The following is an 18,194-nucleotide window of genomic DNA, read 5'->3' as shown; positions in this document are numbered from 1 at the left end:
ACCGCCATCTCTACCTCCTGCTTTCTTCAGTAAAGATCTCTTTCCTTCCCTCTTCTCTTGAATTCTCTGCTGGGTACCACTGCATGGGCACAGGATGCCCTGTGGTCTCTCACTGAAGTGGGCATGCTTAGAGTATGGGACCAGTCAGCAATCAGAATCAAGTGTTTTAACTTCATTCCCCAAAGCCCTCTTCATTCTCCCAACACCAGGTCCTGGATGCTAATTGTAGCCCTTATTTGGCCATTGCGGCTCATTTGTCATTGATCTGTTTTTAGTGATGTTGACCAGGATGTTACCACACACCAGGAAATTTGCAAACATAGCATGTTTATTGTTTCCAGAACTTCATCACCCAAGCCATTCAAGTGAGCAATTTCAGAATTTCTGTTCAATGGAAACATGTGTGGGCGATACAGTGGCACAGTGGTTAGCATTGCTGTGTCATAGCACCAGGTTCAGTTCCAGCCTTGGGTCACTGTTTATGTGGAGTCTGCACATTCTCCTCGTGTCTATGTGGGTTTCCTCTGGGTGCTCCGGTTTCCTCCCACAGTCCAAAGATGTGCGGGTTAGGTTGATTGGCCATGCTAAAATGACCCTAAAGTCAGCGGGATTAGCAGTGTAAATGTGGGTCACGGGATTAGGGTCTGGGTGGGATTGTGGTTGGTACAGACTCGATGGGCCAAAATGGCCTTTTTTGTACTGGAAAGATTACATTATATTCTATTCCACCTATTGAACATTGGGACGTGGATGAGTTCCAAATGCAGAGCCGTAGATATAGAGTAACAGCAGAATGAATATAATAGCTTTGGGGTACACTGGGGACTGGGAGTGGGATGGAATGGGAACATTAGATTTCTGTCCTCATCAGGAGTATTTTAATCCACTTAAATCTTGCTGCACTTAAATCTTGTATTCTGCTCAGTGAAGGCTGAATGCTTAAACTGAAGACAGGTGTCACGATTCGGGATATTTGTTGAGGGCTGGAGAAGAACTTACAGTGGGAGGGGGAAGATGCAGTGGCTATAGTCACGTAGGCACCAACAACATAGGTAAGACTAGGAAAGAGGTTCTGCATTGATAGTATAAAAAGCTAGAGATTAAATTAAAAAGTAGAATCTCAAAAGTAATAATCTCTGGATTATTATCTGAGCCATGTGCAAATTGGCATAAATGAAATTGGAGAGATGAATTCATGGCACAAAGATTGGTGTGACAGAAATGAGTTTTGACTCATTGTCTCTGGCACTTGTACTGGGGAAAGTGGGACCTGTACTGTTGGGACAGTCTACATTTGGTTTGTGCTGGAGAGAATGTTTGAGCCAGCCATATAACTAGAGAAGTACATTAAACTAACTGGAGGGGAGAGGGAAGAGACTTCATAGGGGAAGATTTGAGTAAATTCAAGGTATATATAAAGTATTGGTCAAGGTATCAATAAAGGTTATGATAATCAGGAGTATGACAGGGAGGGACAGGAATTGCAAATTTAAGTCTATGCCAACAGATAGGGTGATGTCAGCATCGGACTGGGGTAAACACAGTAAAAAGTCTCACAACACCAAGTTAAAGTCCAACAGTTTATTTGGTTGCAAAAGCCACCAGCTTTTGGAGCGTTGCTCCTTCGTCAGGTAAGTGGGAGTGCTCCCATGTATTCCCACTCACCTGATGGAAGAGCAGCACTCGGAAAGCTAGTGGCTTTTGGTATCAAATAAACCTGTTGGACTTTAACCTGGTGTTGTGAGACTTCCAACAGATAGGGCCAGAGTTTACAAAAACAGTAAAAAAATAATGAATTAAGGGCTCAGTATCTGAATGCCCGCAGCACTCATAGTAAAACAGATGAGTGTCAGATCAAATAGCAATTCACATATATGATCTGAAAGCCATTAGAGAGACATGGCTACCAAGAAAGCCAAAGCTGGGGCCTAAATATCCAAGGTAATGTGATTTTTCAGGAAGGACAGAAAGCTGAGAGAAGGTGGTGGGGTAGCTCTGTTAATTAAAAAGGGCATTAGTACTATAATAAGAGATTCCCTTAGTTCTAAAGATCAAGACGTAGAATCAGTTTGGTGGAGCAAAGAAATATTACGGGACAGAAAACATTGGAAGTTGTTTTATAGGCCACCAAACAGCAGTGCTAATGTAAATCAGAGTATAAATCAGGAAATCAGACGTGTGGTTAACAAGGGTAATACAATATTTATGTGGGATTTCAATGTACCTATAGATTGGTAAATTTAATTAGTACTAATGTTGTTGAGGATGAGTTCTCGGAATGTATGCAAGGTGGTTTTCTAGAGCAGTATGTTAAGCAGCCAGCTAGGGAATGGCCTACTTTGGATCTAGTATTGTAGAATAAAAAAGGGACTAATTTGTAATCTTATGGTAAAGGAGCTTTTAGAAAAGAGTGACCATAATATAGCTGAATTTTACAATGTTTGAAAGTAATGTAGTTCAATTCTAAAACAGTACAAGGAGCAAATTGGCTATGGTAGTCTAGGGAACTAAGCAAAAAAGGTATGATGGTAGACAAGGAATGCTAACGTTTAAGGAACTAATACAAGTTTTACAACAAAAATACTTTCCTTTAATGCACAAAAACCCAGCAAACAAAGTATTCCAACTGTGACCAACAAAGGAATCAAAGATTGCATCATATCAAAGAAAGAGTTATGTAAAGATAAGCCTGAGAATTGGGAACAATTTAGAATTCTGCAAAGGAGGACCAAAAAAAAATTAAGGGCTAATAAAACATGAGAATAAACTAGCAAGAAACACAAGAATGGACTGTAAAAGCTTCTATGGTTATGTAAAAAGGCAAAGATTTGCAAAAACAAATGTGGGTACAAAACAGCAAAGTAAGGAGAATTTATGATGGGAAATAAAGAAATAGCAGAGAAACTATCAGAGGGAGATACTAAAAACCTCTCAAAAATTATGGAAAATCAAGGGACGAGTGTAAATGACGAACTGGAAGATATTGATGTTGGTTAAAAAAAAAGCTAGAGAAATTAATCGAACTTAAAATGATAAATCCTCTGGACCTAATAATGATTTCCATCTCAGAGTGTTGAAAGAGGTGGCTGTAGATATAGTATAGCATTTGTAGTCATCTTTCAAAATTCTATAGACTCTGGGATGGTTCCTACTGATTGAAAAATAGCAAATGTAAGTCCATTATTTAAGAAACGAGGGAGAGAGAAAATGGGAACTACATCTGTTAGTATGACAACAGTAGTAGGGAAAATGCTAGAAGCTATAATAAAGCGTGTGACAATAAGATGTTCAAAATAATGGTAGGATTGAGCAGAGTTAACATGGATCTATGAAAGGAAAATCATATGAAATAAATCTACTCAGGTGGAACCTAAATGGCTTTCTCTGCCCATCAATTATGTTCGATTTCTCAGCTCTCGCGATTTTATGAAAACCAGATCTCCAGCGAGGTCAACCACTCGCCGGGAATGGGAGAGAGGCTCAATCATTTATTTAAATATTTTATAATATTCATTTGCATGTCTTTAGTGAGCCCATGCTTAATTGTCCAGGCCCACTTGCCTTTATGGCCTTGCGGGGAGAGATTCTCTCCAGCAAGGGAAACACCCGCTCCCCATGAACAGGAAACAGTCGTGTTGCCCCCTAAAACTCCCTCACCATAATTTACCAATCCGCTGGCAAACCTGCCTTTGGTGCCTCCCTCCCTGACTTCCACCACTTTAAATCAGGCATCAGACCTGTAGTATGATGAGATCTGAAAGTTAAAATTACCTGGGTCTTAAACCTAGGCCAGCCATTGCATTTTCCACTTGCTCTCTGCATACCCCCATTCCCCATTGTAGTTCTTGTTTTCCCACAGTGAAATATATCAACATTTAAAACAATTGATTTTAACCAAAATCAGTAACTCTCACTCCAAAAGAGCAAAAGCTGACAAACCTGTGTCTGGACCAACGCCTTTCAAACTGTTCCATTTTTATTGTATTAGGATGATGAAGCTTTTCTATTAGGTTATCAGTAGACACTGCAGAGCACTAAGCCACTGTTCTCCATGAAATATCTGCTTACCTGGTTGCAGAGATGCGACAGGACGGTGTCAGGGAGTGAACTGGTCAGACCCGAAAGCTGTCAGCAAACAAACAGAAGAGAAATGAACTACACCCCACTTTTTCCAGTCTCCTTAAGGAAGATATTCCCCACTCACACAACTAAACAAGCTAAAATTGCAGACAGGCCTCAAATCTGAATTCCTTACTCCTCTATATTGACCACTGAAAAAAACTCATTCAGACTAGCTGAGTGCGAAGGGCCTCAAAATTTACCGTTACATATATAAAATCATCAGAATCGTGGGTGTAACATCTTTGGGTATCCATTATTGAACATGTTAACTGTTGAACTTTTCATTAGATTCAAGATTGCAACTCACTCCCAAGTATATTTATATCCATATACATAAACTATCTGAATCCTTGCTTAGGTTCCAATTATTGAGACAAATTCAGAATTCCTCAACCCCTTCTTTCCAGCCTAACTTGGTCAATGACCATGTTGATGATTAGCAACAATACTAGTTGGTTGTAAGCACTTACTTTTGTTGCCGCCCAGTCAATCCAGCCCTTTCCACAGGGGTCAATATTGATGAGGACCATCCCTTCCACCATATCCGGGAAAATCAGCTGAAAAAGCAGACAGTTTAGTGAATCCAGCATGTCAGAGAGAGGCTAGCGCAAGAGGGAGAGGCCAACATGAGAGGGAGATACGAGTTTGACTGAATTAGTCATGCATGAACTAAGAACAAAATTAGCAACAGTACAAATGAGTGAATGAATCTATTTACCTGAAATTCTTTTGTCTGTTGTTTAATAAAGGGGACAAGCCACTTAAAATGAACAACATTTTATACAAAAACATCTGTTACCAGTACCATGTAGCATGATTTCAACTGGTATATTGCAGGGTAGAAGGGTAGCTATATAATTCAGTAGGCTGACCTGCCATTGTCTTATTGAGATAGAAAAGATCATTTAAAAAGCAGAATGTGATAAAATTGCCAGTGAACTAGTTAGTATCTTAGAGAGAAAGCTTAATGGCTCAGGTGATGAGATGGATTCACATAAGAAATCTAACCCATAACCAAAGGAAAGAAGAATGTTTCCAGCTCCATAAAGTCAATATGTGTTAAACACTGACGAGAACAATTGATAATGTGTTACTACAGGATAAACAGAGTGAATAGTGACTATCCTTTTCAAACAGGGTATTAGCCCTCCCCTTGATGAGTCCATTGGTGAATATAGTTTCCTATACTCAGCAGTATAGAACAGAAAAGACACAGGTTCAATCCTCAATTTCTGCCAAACTCATTAATCTCAGTCAGACTGAGTGGTACTTGGTCTTTAACTAGCTGTGGGAAGGGATGGAACAAATAAAACAACAATAATTTAACTTTAACTGAATTTTGCAATTCCCTGGAGCCTGAAATTCCATCTACAAAGCAATGGTTAGACACTCACAGCAAACTTGGCGAGGATATAGGCTCCTGCTCCCACTCCGATCCCAACAACACTTTTAAATCTACATTGAGATAAGACAACACGTTAAAGTTCAAATAAATCCTGGATAACTTAATCTGCCCTACCTGTGTACATCCAAGATTTAATGTTGGATGACCAGGCCAATGCCCAGCAGACATCCATACATCTGGGCTGCATACCATTGCTACATGCAACCCATGCACCATGTATGTTTGAACTCAATCCAGCATAGCCATGGTACGGAGAGGAACCAAACTAGAACTGTCCATCTCACCAACCTCAACAAATATCTTTGACAAGTAAAAATATTATACCCTTTTCCTTTTGCTTCCCCACCCCTCTCACTTTATTCCATCCAATTTTACTCTAGCAACTTTCTCTTTTGTGCTTCTCCTACCCAAGGAAATGATTCAAGTCACTGTGGATGGAAATTCTTATTCTGATCGCAATTTCCATCACAATATGCAGATCCAGAAGCACCAGCATTAGCAACAGAACTACAGTTGGAGGAATGCTGAAGGGAGACAACCTGGACCATGTTGGCACTGTGTAGGTCATTAGTTAGGCCACAACTTGAATGCTGTGTGCAGCTCTGGTCAGTTCATTACAAAAAGGATGTAACTGCACAGGAAAGGGTACATAGGAGATTTACAAGGATGTTGCCAGGAATGGAAAATTGCAGCTACGAGGAAAGACTGGATCGACTAGGGTTGTTCATCTTGAATCAGAGGAGGCTGAGGAGAGATTTGATTGATGTTTGTAAAATTGAGAGAGACCTGGGTAAAGAGATGATTGAAACTGTCAAGACAGTTAGCTTTCCCCTCCAGAACATTCATTCACTTGTGAATTTGCTCTGCCCACTTAATCCACTGGTATTTTCTCCTAGCTTTGAGCATCTCACCTTGTCCATCTTCCTGCTTCTCAGTTAAATCCTTGTTCTCTATCAGCCACCCAAGTATCATAAAATTATTCTCACCAATATATCTTCACTGCTGTCCTCCCTAGGCTTTGACAATGGACAACTTTTCACTGTTGTCATTTCAACCTCCATTTCAATTTATCATGCTCTATCTCTTCTCAGTTCACTGCCATCCTATTATTACTTAACCTTGCTCTCCATAAAAATTCCCTAATCAATATTCTCATCTGCTCCCTTGACCTTGTGATGACCTTGCTATTTCTATCGTATTCATTAAATATAAGACCATTTTTGATCACTTTCTAGTATCATCCTCCACTGTCAATCCTCCTTTGTCTCCCAAACCTGCTTTCTTCTGTGTCCACTCCTGGAAATAACTCTCTCCCAATTCACTTCTAACAGTAATTTCAAGATCTCAGTTGTTTAGTCTTTGGTCTTCTGATCACCACTACATTTCTGCAAATACCAATCTACTCAACTAATCTAGACCTCTATCTTTGATGCTCTGTCACTATTAAACCGCTGCTATCTCTCATGGTGGTCATTTCTCTTGCGGCCATTTCCCCTGTTTACATCCCTTACATCCAGTTCCTTAACATTAAGGAACACAGACCTGAACAAATATGGTAGACAACTAACATGGAAACATAGAAGATAGGAGCAGGAGGAGGCCATTTCAAGCCTGCTGCACCATTCATTACAATCAAGGCTGATCATCCAAGTCAATAGCCTAAACCTGCTTTTTCCCCATAATCTTTGATCCCTTTCGCCCCAAGTGCTATATCCAGCCGTCTCTTGAATACATTCAATCTTTTGGCATCAACTACTTTCTGTGGTAATGAATTCCATAGGCTCACCACTCCTTGGGTGAAGGAATATTTCTTCAGCTCCTTCCTAAATGGCCTACCATGAATCCTCAGACAGTCCTAAATGGTCTATCCTGAATCCTCAGACTGACCCCTGGTAGATCACCAGTAGTTCTAGCTGGACAACATAAATCAACTACTGGGTCCTGCTCTGCTCTGTTAAAACTCCTCACTATTCCAAGATCATTCTGGAATGTAAAACTAACTGTAAGATTCTTTTCTTTATTGCAGTCTGCCTTATTAATCTCTTTTGCTCTATCCTATCCACCTTTGCTTCCAACAACATGCAAGTAGCTCCTGGATTTCTTTGTCACTAAAATTGAGCTGATCAGCTACCTCTGCTGTTTTCCATAGTTGACCAGGCCAAAGAGAGATTCTTCAAATCTCTAGCCGGAACTAGCATCTAGTTCCTCTCCTATCTCTCCTCATGACCTCACTAATTTCACTTGTTGCTGAGACCCACCTTTTGCTCCCTCAATCTTATTCTCACAAAAATGCTAACCATGCGATTTCCATTCCTGCCTTCCACAAACAGTTGTCTGTCCTCACATACTCTCCCATTCTCCAAATCTGCCATCGTCACTCTTTTCCTAAAAAAAACCCTTTCACCCTTTTGACCTCACAAATTACTGTTCAAAATCCAATCTCCTTTTGTTCTTAAAAATCCAACATCAATGTTGTCTCCCAAATCCATGCCCAACTTTCCTGATTTCATTTTTAGCTATCCAGTCACACTTAGAGAATCACCTGCAATGCTTTATCTTCCCACTCCCAAACAGTTACTTCTGATATCCCCTAAGAATCTATCCTCGATCCTCACATCCATTTGTTATCTACATGCTTCCCTTCAATTATATTATCAGAAAACACAGCATTAGTTTCCATGAGTACACTGCGACACTCAGCTCTACCTCACTATCACCTCTCTTGCCTCCTCTAAACTTTGACTGATTGTCCAACATCCAGTACTGATAAGCTATAGCTTTCAGTGCTCAACCTAAACTCCATTCTCTAGCTACTGACTCCGTACTTCATCCAGAACTGCTTCAGGCTTTGAGACATTTGTACAGTGGATGTCAAATTTGACCCAAGATGAGCTTCTGACAACATATCTATATCATCTACTTTCATCTTGGTTACATTGTCTAACATCCCCATATCAGCTCATCTTTTGTGGAAGCTTTCTGGCCTAGCACATTCCCTCTTTCTAATTTCCTCCACCCTTACAGCAATCTGAGATAACTGCCTTTCTCTAATCCTGATCTTTTGTGCATTCCCAATCCATCACGGGCAGCTGTACCTTCAGATACTAAGGCCTCAGGCTCTGGAATTCCCAACAAAAACTTCTCTGCCTTCTTTACTTGTTTAATGTGCTTCTTAAAATGTTGACGATGCTTTTGATCATCTGCCCTAATATTTCCTATGTGAATCAGTGCTAAATTATGTTTGATAACATTGCTGGCTAACTGTCTTGTGATGTCTTACTACATTCAAGTTACTTCTTAAGTTTCCAAAATGGCAGGGAGGGCATTCACAAACATACTTGAGTGAAATCAGAGGCTTCCCATTTCAAACTCTCCTAAATTTGATGTTACTCCCCTGTTGGGGCGGTGATGCTGGTGAGATCATAGATTTAATCATCAAGATAATTCTAGTTTTATAATGCTTTAGTTTTCAAGAGGATGTCATAAAGGCGGTGCCATAAGAACTGTATTTAACTATTTTATTTACTTCAGAAAAGTCAAGGGGCAGGATTTTTCAGCCACGCATGCCACAAAACTGGAAATTCTTGGCTGAGGTCGATGGACCTTTACATGGTCTGCCGAATTTTCTGTCCCACCTGCTACAATTCCTGAAACAGAGTGTGGTGTGGAAAATCTTCGGCCAAGGTATATGTAGCAAGATAAGTAATTGAAATGAAGGTATAAGTCAGCCTTGATTAAACAGAACAACAAAACCAGTTCAAACAGCTGAATTATCTATTCCTGATACTATTTTCTATGAGACGGTCCTATGTGAAATACCTACCATAAAACTTTGAAAATGAGCCACATAACAAGTTATTAATTTTTCATTTAACCCAGTTCCTAGTGAAAAATGATTCAATCTAAAAGGGCCATTATGGAAATTATCACAGCAGGAATTACTGAAGGATGGAGGATCCCTGTGTTTAGTTCCTAACCTGTACAAATCAAGTGGGTCAGGAGTTGGGAAAAGGGGAGGAACAACAAATATGTAGAGTTTCAACTGGGAAGCCTGGCACCTCTAATTCCAGTTGAATGCATTTGTGCATGCCCTCCCTGCCATTTTGGAGACATAAGAAGCTGCTTAAGACCTGAAAAAGGTGTACTTACTTGGTTCTTTTTCTGAGTTATACTGTTTTTTTTCAAGGGTGCTTAACAACATTTAGAGGTATTTGTAACCCCTAAAAACAGGCAGATGCAGGTTGGGTTGGAAGTCAAAGTGTCAAAAACTGAATCCAAACCTCAATCCAGCCACTTCCAGTTAGAAATGTTATGAGGGTGAACAACTAACATGCTCACATAAGGTAGGGTTGGCAATTTAAGTATTATAATCAGAAGTATGACTCATACATATCTACCATTTTAAAGTTTAGTTCCAGTTGGCTGAATTTTATGGGCCTTTGGAATCCCAGCAGCAAAAAGAAAGTGAAAACTGCTGCATCCAGGAGGTTATAGTCTTTCAGTTTACCTGCTAGATCCAGTTTACTTCTTCACCAACACCCCGTAATACTTCCCATCCCCTGCACACCAATCCAAGCTTGCTGTCTCCAGCCTCCTATCTGCCGCTAATGTTTGATCTCCCCCATTTAGAACCTCTTGATCTCCTCTGACACTGGCTTTCCTGATGTTGCTTGGTGGCTCCATACTCAACAATGTACAATGTTCATTAGCGATATCAGATGTATAGCATATAGCTAGTGTTTATTAGGAGACAATTAATATAGGACAACTCACCCAAAGTGCTGAATGACACTTGGCAACATGGCAGCCAGCTGGTCCATGGTAGGGAACTGGTACCTGAGTAAAGGGCCCCGCACACAAAAGAAATTAATGAAGGAGAGAATCTTCCATATATCAAATGGCATTAGAGAGTGGAGGCAACATAATAAACAACAATGTATCACAAAGATAATAATTGAAGGGAGCATTAATAATTATAAGCATAGGAGTGTGGGTAGGGATGGAATTTCTGCAAAACATTCCCCTGAACTCCTGCCATAACCGGCAGAAACAGCTTAAACAACCATCACTGCTTTTTACTTACTGTGAGACATTGGGATAACCTCACCCTACAAAAATCTTACCACATGGTGCAGGGCAGCACACATTTCCAACTGCACATTGCAAGATTCAAAAGCTGTAGTTCACTAACCCCTGTGATCCCTTGTGTGCTTAGAAACAGACTGCCCAGCAATGGCAAATGGGACAGTGTGCCAATTACAGAGGTAATGCTTGACCAGGAGATAGAGCAACCATTTATATGGGCACTCAGTTTACAATCTATTGGGTATAAAAAGTGGCAGTCATTGAATAATTACAAATTTGTAATCTAATATACATATTTTACATAGAAAGATGGGGACCATTTTTATATTAATCGACAGCAACCTAATCAAAGGATTCAAACTGTTTACATATGTAAAACAATGTTAGTAGATGGCAACACCACCATTTCTGAGTTTCTCTCCAACTTACACATCACTCTGATGTGCTCATATATCCTCATTCCTTCATCAGTGCTGGGTCAAAATCCTGGAACTTCCAATCTAACAGATGCAGGAGGGCTTTCACTCCAGGAACTGTTCAAGAAGCTCACCAACACCTTCTCAAGTGTATTTATATTGGGTAATAAATGTCAGGTCTTGCCCATGACACTCCCATTCCAAAAATTAATATAAATAAAGGATTCTGGCATGGGTTACAAGCAGGTATCAAATTAAGGGGTTCAGGGCAGCCATACAAAATAATGGAGACCCTAGAGGAAGTTTGCTGTCTGGAATCTGAGTGGAATGTATGATACAAAAACTAGGCACAGAGAGAGAGAGACACACACACTCAGGCTATTTTGAACTGTGACCAGACTCCAACTATTATTTACTGCGGGACTCAGCAGACAATTCTAAGCTGATGCAAATTGATATGATAAGCCAGTGGGACTCACCCTGAAGGGAACTGTGAGGCGTTCATCTGCTGGCCTGGAGCATCCACATGGCACACAACAAAGTGCTTGGTGATTTCCTGCATGTCCTCAAAGTTGAAGAATGTATTGAAGCATAGTTTATCTGAAAAAAAAGGAAGTCAATGATGGTTTATCATTGGCAGTTCCAGAGAGTACCAGGAGATTGAAAGCAGCACCTGTCAGTAATGTGGACCAGAAATAGCACGACCAGTACAATCAGTAACTCCATACTTGTTTTCATACAACTGCAGTTCTTGCTGTACCACAACAGCAGGTTGAGCCCCAAGAATTCTTCCCTCCCACAACTGCATTTAATCCCAAAGTTTTCCCGTATCTTTTTTAATGTTTATTTACTAGACACAAGTAGGCTTACATGAACACTGCAATGATGTTACTGAGAAAATCCCCTAGGTGCTACATTCTGGCACCTGTTCAGGTACACTGAGGTGCCAATGCACCTAACCAGCACATCTTTCGGTCTGTGGAAGGAAACTGGAGCAACTGGAGGAAATCCATGCAGACACATGGAGAACGTGCAGATTCCACACAGACAGTGACCCAAGCTGGAAATCAAACTTGGGTCCCTCCCTGAGACAGTGTTGCTAACCAGTGTGCCATCGTGCCATCCTATCTCATTGGCAAATCAAACTCTAGATGTATTGTAGTGCAGTGGTAGCGTCTCTCCCTTTGAGCCAAAAGCTCTGGGTTCAGGTCACAAGAACACAACATGAAACAGGAGCAGGAGGAGACCATTTGGTCCTACAAACTTGATCCATCATTCAATAATATTATGGCTGATCTTGGGCTTCAACTCCCTGTTCCCCATATCTTTTGATTTATCGAGCCAAAAATCTGTCTATCTCAGTCTTAAATGTATTCAATAATAGAGCATCCCATGAATGACAAAAAAACCCTCAGGCAGAGAATTCCAAAGATTCACAATGCTTTGAGTGAAGTAGTTTCTTCTCATCTCAGTCCTAAATGATCGGCTTTTTATCCTCACTGTGTTCCCTGTGCTAAGCAACTTTTCAAGTCTCCAAAATGGCAGGTAGCCAGGACACAAACACATATAACCAGACTCAAGAGGTGCCAGGCTTCCCAATTATATGTATATATGCAAGAATTAATATTTCTTTATGTGGCTCATTTTCAAAGATCTTATAATATGGTAGGCAAGTTATAGCCTTCTGGTCTCAACAAATTCAACAACTTCAGATGACTAGCTTTATCCCACCTCGATCGCTTTGTTTTCATGTTATTTAATTTTTAAACTGTTCTCTACCTTTTCTTTGTTTATTGTTTTTATTTTTCTTTTCCACCCATTTTATGTCTCCTTTCTTTACCTTCCTCACCCTTTGTTTCCCTTTTTTCTCCATTTCACCTCTCTCTCGTCCATCTGCCCCTTCTCTCACATCTTCATCTGTCACAGCTTACCCTCTGATTTCAGCTTCTCTGCTGTTTGGCCATTCACACCTTCTATTCCCTCTATGGAATGTCGTTAGCAGCCTTTCCCCTGGTTTCTGTGGCTATGACTCATCCTTCATTCCCTCACCCTACAGTATAAATATCTTCCACTTGCTATGCTTTTTAATTTTGACAAAGGGTCACCTGGACTCAAAACGTCAGCTCTTTTCTCTACTTCCAAATGCTGCCAGACTTGCTGAGATTTTCCAGCATCTTTTCTTCTGGTTTCAGATTCTAGCATCCGCAGTAATTTGCTTTTATCTTATAATGTGGTAATTCACATAGGACCATCTCATAGAAAATAAAATCAGAATCAGTAATTCAATTCCTTCAGTTTGTTTCATTGTTCTATTTAACCTTGGGTGGCTGATTTGTACCTTAACTCGATTTACTTTCTTTGCCCTGTATACCTTGAGTATTCTAAAGTAAAATAAAATAGTTAAATACAGTTATTATAGCACTATCTTTATCACATCCTCTTGAACATTTATGACAAAGCTAAAATTATTTTGATTAAATCTTTGATCTCACCAGCACCACCTGCAACAACAACCTTTAACATAGTGAAAAAACCAAGACATCTGATGTCAATATTGTCAAACAAAATTTAGCACTGATGCTCACAGAAAATACTAGGACATATGACCCAAAGCTTACTCAATGAATTAGCTTTTAAAGCGCATACTAAAGGGCAAAAAGAGAGGTGGAGAAGTTTGTAATGGAATTCCAGAGCTTGGGACCTTAGTATCTGAAGGTACAGCTGCCAGTGATGGATTGAATAAAATTGGGAATGCACAAGAGATCAAAATTAAAGAAATACAGCTATCTCAGAGGGTTCTAAGGGTGGAAGAGCGAGTCTTACGAAATTAAATGTAGAAGGGAAACAGTCTCCGCTCGGTGAGCAGCCAACAGTTTGCTATAGTCAGCAATTGTGTAACAATTTGCTACTTTAGTCTGAAGCCTGAATACGATTAGTGACAGCATTGAGTTTAGGAAATGTGAGGTTTTCAGGGAAGCGGGGAGGGGACAGAGAGGGTTGCTGTCTGCTGGGCGGGAGGGAGACTGGCTCCCGGGTAGGAGAGGGCCTGAAATTGGGAGAGGGACTGGTGGGGGGGGGGGAAGTGTGGGGAAGCCAGAAGGGATGGGGGGTTTTCTGCTCCCATTTTTGGGGGCCAGATACAGCAGCAGGAGCAGGAAATCCCACGAGAGTCCCAAAGTGCAGTATATACTGGCAGGATATCCTATTTCCATTGTCAATGGTATAAGAGGAATCTTGACTTTTATTATCAAGATCCCCATTTGATTGGGTTTAAATCCAATTATCAGGTCTTTATGCCTGATAGTTCCTGCACCCAATAGACGGTCCATTAATCTTGGCATGAGGTCATGGCAACACGAATCTCAACAGATCCTGCACCTGGTAAGTCCAAGCCGGCGGAGGTATGCAGGTGAGTACAACACTGAGTGGGGAGAGAGTTGTGCCCTGGCACCACCCCGCAGTGGTGCATTGCCCTTTAGATGCATGGGATGCTCTGTGGGTGTTGGTTGTTCTGGGGGAAGGGGGGATTCCATGTGGGGATTATCCATGCTGGAGGTTCCGTGGGGTGGCTATTCTGGGGATGGGGGATTTATTTTTATTTTTTGTAAAAAGGGGATACTATTCTTTTAAAAACTTAGTTGCTCCTTAACGTCCCTAATAATGCAGTAGAGGAGCCCGGCCTTGGGGCTTGGAGCTACCACAATGTTTTTCCCAGCCATTGCCCCACTGTGCCTAAAAATGAGAAAACCCAGCCCAGAGATTCTGCCAGGAAGTGGGGAGTGGGCAGAGAAACTGCTGAGCATTGTGCTGGGGGAAGGAACTGACTGCCACTGGGGGGTGAGAGTGTGAGTGAGCGAATGTGTGTTTGAGAGGACTTAACGAATGTACTCGTAAGCAAATATCAATGATATCCCACTACCATTGGACCGGCCTTGTGTGTATGAGTGAGTGAGAGGTTTTTGAAATAAATGGGTTCAGACAGGAAACTCAGTTAACCTTCATTAAGTGTTCATGCACTGTTATTTCACAACATAACTTCAAGAGAAGGTCCTTGCAGATTTTCTGATACAAAGTCTACATACCACACAATGAATGACTGGCTACATAGATATCAGATGAATGGCTAATGTCAGTTGTTATCCTTGCAGCATGTCCAATCACTCCAAATACAGATAGAAGCAGAACAGAAATTCAGAGCATATATTTCAATAACTTGTCCTTTTTTCAAGGAAGGGCTAGCCAAGTATTTTCCTCCACAAGTAATGTATGAGTCTAAAAGTGTCAGTCATGCTTCACTTGGCAGCACTCTTGCCTCTGAGACTCTAAATTCAGAGCTTGAGTATAAAAACCAAGGCTGACCTTCCAGTGCAGCACTGAGGGAGGTGGCACTCAGATTAAATCTTCAAATTAAACCTTAAACTGAGTGCCCTTTCCGTGTTTGGGTTGAAGCAAAAGATCCCTTGGCTCTAGTTTGAAAAATGGCAGAGGAGTTATCCTTATTCTTCTGGTCAATATTTATCTCGGAATTAAAATCACAAAAAAAACACTGCTGTTTGGGGTGGGGTGAGGGGTGTTGCCATGTGCACATTGGCTGCTGATTTTCCTACATTACAACAGTGACTACACTTCAAAAGTACTTTGTTGCCTTTATAATACTTAGAGAACTCTGGTGCTTGAGAAAAGCACTATATAAATGCGAAAGTATGTTTTACTCCTCTGCAAACGGACTACATTCTCTACATCAGACACATCTATAGCAGACAAAGTGATTGCTCAGCTGTGCCAGGAACCAATATCACTTATACTAGACGTCAAGACCGCATACAGAAGACATGGTCCAGACACATTTCGAAGATAGTCTGGTATACAGCCTGTGCCTCTTTCAGTATACAGTCTGACTGTGATTTTCCCATCCCGCTGCACTAACTTTTTAGCTTAGTGGGCCAGGAGAATCCCAGGGCGACCAATTCTTGGCATTTGCTCGAGTGTTCGCACCCCACTTGCGTCTCCCAGAGCCAGATTTCTGGCAATGTCTGCGCTGTGCCGGAAATCGGCGGGGAGATGCACAGACCATTTAAATGACTATTTTAAAATTACATGAATATGATTAGCGGACCCAGAACTAAAGTCTCCCACCCTGCCAGAATATTTTATTCCAGCAGGGATTACACTAGCTCCCCACTTGTGGGGAACTAACGGTCCGAAACTGCTGCAGTGAAGAAGGGGCAACCAGGGGCCCCAGGGGGTCAGGTGGCAGGGCTGGTGATGCTCCCTGGGCATTGGTACCCTGGCAGTGAGAATATGTGTCCCCTGGCACTGTCAAAGGGGCAAACTGCCACTGCCCAGAGGGCACCTTGGCACTGCCCATCAGCATAGGACATTGCCATAGGGGAGGGGCATAAGGGGGTAGAGCCTAGGGGACAGCAGGGTGATGAGGTGGGGTCTATGGAGTGATCGGTGGGAGTGGGGTGTCCTGCTACCACTCTGCACTGGGATCGGTGGGGAAAGGACGGAGGTCAGCGATCGGGGCTGGAGGGGAGGGTGATCAGCCTGCTGGAAGGATCAGCACTGCCGTGGGTATGGAGGGGAGGGTAACTGTTGGGGGTGGAGTTGGAGATCGCGGCAGGCTGGGAGGTGATGGGGGTTGGGCCCAGTAGTGGTCAGGGGGCCAGTATTTGGGCTGCGGGAGGGGCGAAGAGCCAGCATTGCGGGGTTCGTGGGGCTAGCCAGCGATTGAGCAGGCCAGCAATCGGGAGGCCATCTGTGTGGGGCTACTGCACATGTGCCGATCTCAGCACTGACAGATCGGCCCACGCGCAGTAGCCCATTCAATGCATTGATTTCAGCCTTTCCAGTGGGGATAGGCCCTGTCCCTGAAACTTAATGATATTCATGCTAGTGGCTTCTGCAGTACGGGAGATTATTGTTTGAAGTCCATCTGAAAAAAAACGAACATGAATCACTCCAATTTTCATATGAATTCGACACTTAAATTTTTTTTGGGTGAATTCTGCCCTCTGACTGTGCCAGTACATAGTCTCTATCTGTGGTTGCTTCTTTGACAGCACCTTCCAAACATGTGATATCTATCACATCAAAGGACAAAGATAACAAGGGTGCATGTGAACACCACCACCTGCAATGTCCCAGTCAAGTCACACACCATCCTGACTTGGAAATGTATCATTGCCCAAAACCATGGAACTCACTGACTAACAGCACAGTAGATGTATCTTCAGTAATCTGAGTGCAGCAGTTCATGAAGGGGCAGCACATCACTGTCGGCTTGAGGGAAATTAGGAATGGACAACAATGACTGCATCCCTTGAATGAAGAGCAAGATCACCTGTTGCAGAAAGATATAAGCCTCTGATTGCTGTTGTCAGACTGATCCTTTTCACTATACCTTGTTAAATGAACCCAGCACCCTGCTGACTGATATATCTTAAGTAAATTAATTTTGTACTTGAATTTCCTACTTAAGACTTGGCTTTGACTGCAATCCTGATCTTCCAACCTATTTATAGACATTTCAAGGTGACCTCTACTGGCTCCACCAATACCAGTTCAGCCGCATTAAAAAATAAAATGCAGACTTAGTATCTGTAGAAGCAGCAATTAAGGACAACTCCCATTGGTTTCATGACCTTCGTCCATCATTTCCAAATCCTTTAATGAGTTACATTCCCACAACAGCAACCAGTCTCAAACAGCAGCAGCTCTTCGTGCTCTGCATCTTAATAAACCTCTGCACCAAAACAGTTTAAAGCAACATTTTCGGACTTGCAAAACTGGAGTTGTGCTTTCTAAAATACACAAACATATATACGCTACAGGAAGCTAGGAACAGACTGAGAGACCAGTTGAGACTGTCATGGTTCAGTCCCACAGACACTGGCAGTCCCTCCACAATTCACCATGTGTAGCCATTGTTGGGAGGTTGTTCCATGCAGAACCCAATCTTTCCAGTCCCTCATTTGACATCCAGACCTGTGCACCTCACAGCAGGAATTTACTAAACAACGAACCAATGCAACAATCCAGACTTGATTGTCCTCTCCCTCAACCTGAGATACGAAGCCATCCCATCAGCTGGAGTGGATTGCACCATTTTTAAAATTTATTCACATGATTTGGGCAATACTAGCAAGGCCATTATTTACTGC

The 18,194-nt window shown here is 41.8% G+C and overlaps 1 protein-coding gene across 6 annotated transcripts in view; it reads right to left on the bottom strand.

Annotated features, from left to right (window-relative positions):
- The window catches only part of ndrg4 (NDRG family member 4), a 167,067-nt gene that overhangs the window by 42,972 nt on the left and 105,901 nt on the right, over window positions 1-18,194 (bottom strand). For all 6 annotated transcript variants that reach the window (XM_080187193.1, XM_080187190.1, XM_080187191.1 and 3 more), the window contains 5 exons: window positions 11,508-11,628; window positions 10,301-10,363; window positions 5,517-5,577; window positions 4,593-4,679; window positions 4,069-4,125 (listed from right to left, as the gene is read on the bottom strand). In XM_080187193.1, coding sequence (XP_080043319.1) covers window positions 4,069-4,125; window positions 4,593-4,679; window positions 5,517-5,577; window positions 10,301-10,363; window positions 11,508-11,628 — 389 coding nt within the window. The remainder of the gene's footprint in view (window positions 1-4,068; window positions 4,126-4,592; window positions 4,680-5,516; window positions 5,578-10,300; window positions 10,364-11,507; window positions 11,629-18,194) is intronic.

The sequence above is a fragment of the Carcharhinus amblyrhynchos genome, chromosome 4 (genome assembly GCF_965287045.1).
Source record: "Carcharhinus amblyrhynchos chromosome 4, sCarAmb.v2.hapA, whole genome shotgun sequence".
NCBI classification, from domain to species: Eukaryota; Metazoa; Chordata; class Chondrichthyes; order Carcharhiniformes; family Carcharhinidae; genus Carcharhinus; species Carcharhinus amblyrhynchos.
This window is presented reverse-complemented; position numbering and strand designations above follow the sequence as displayed.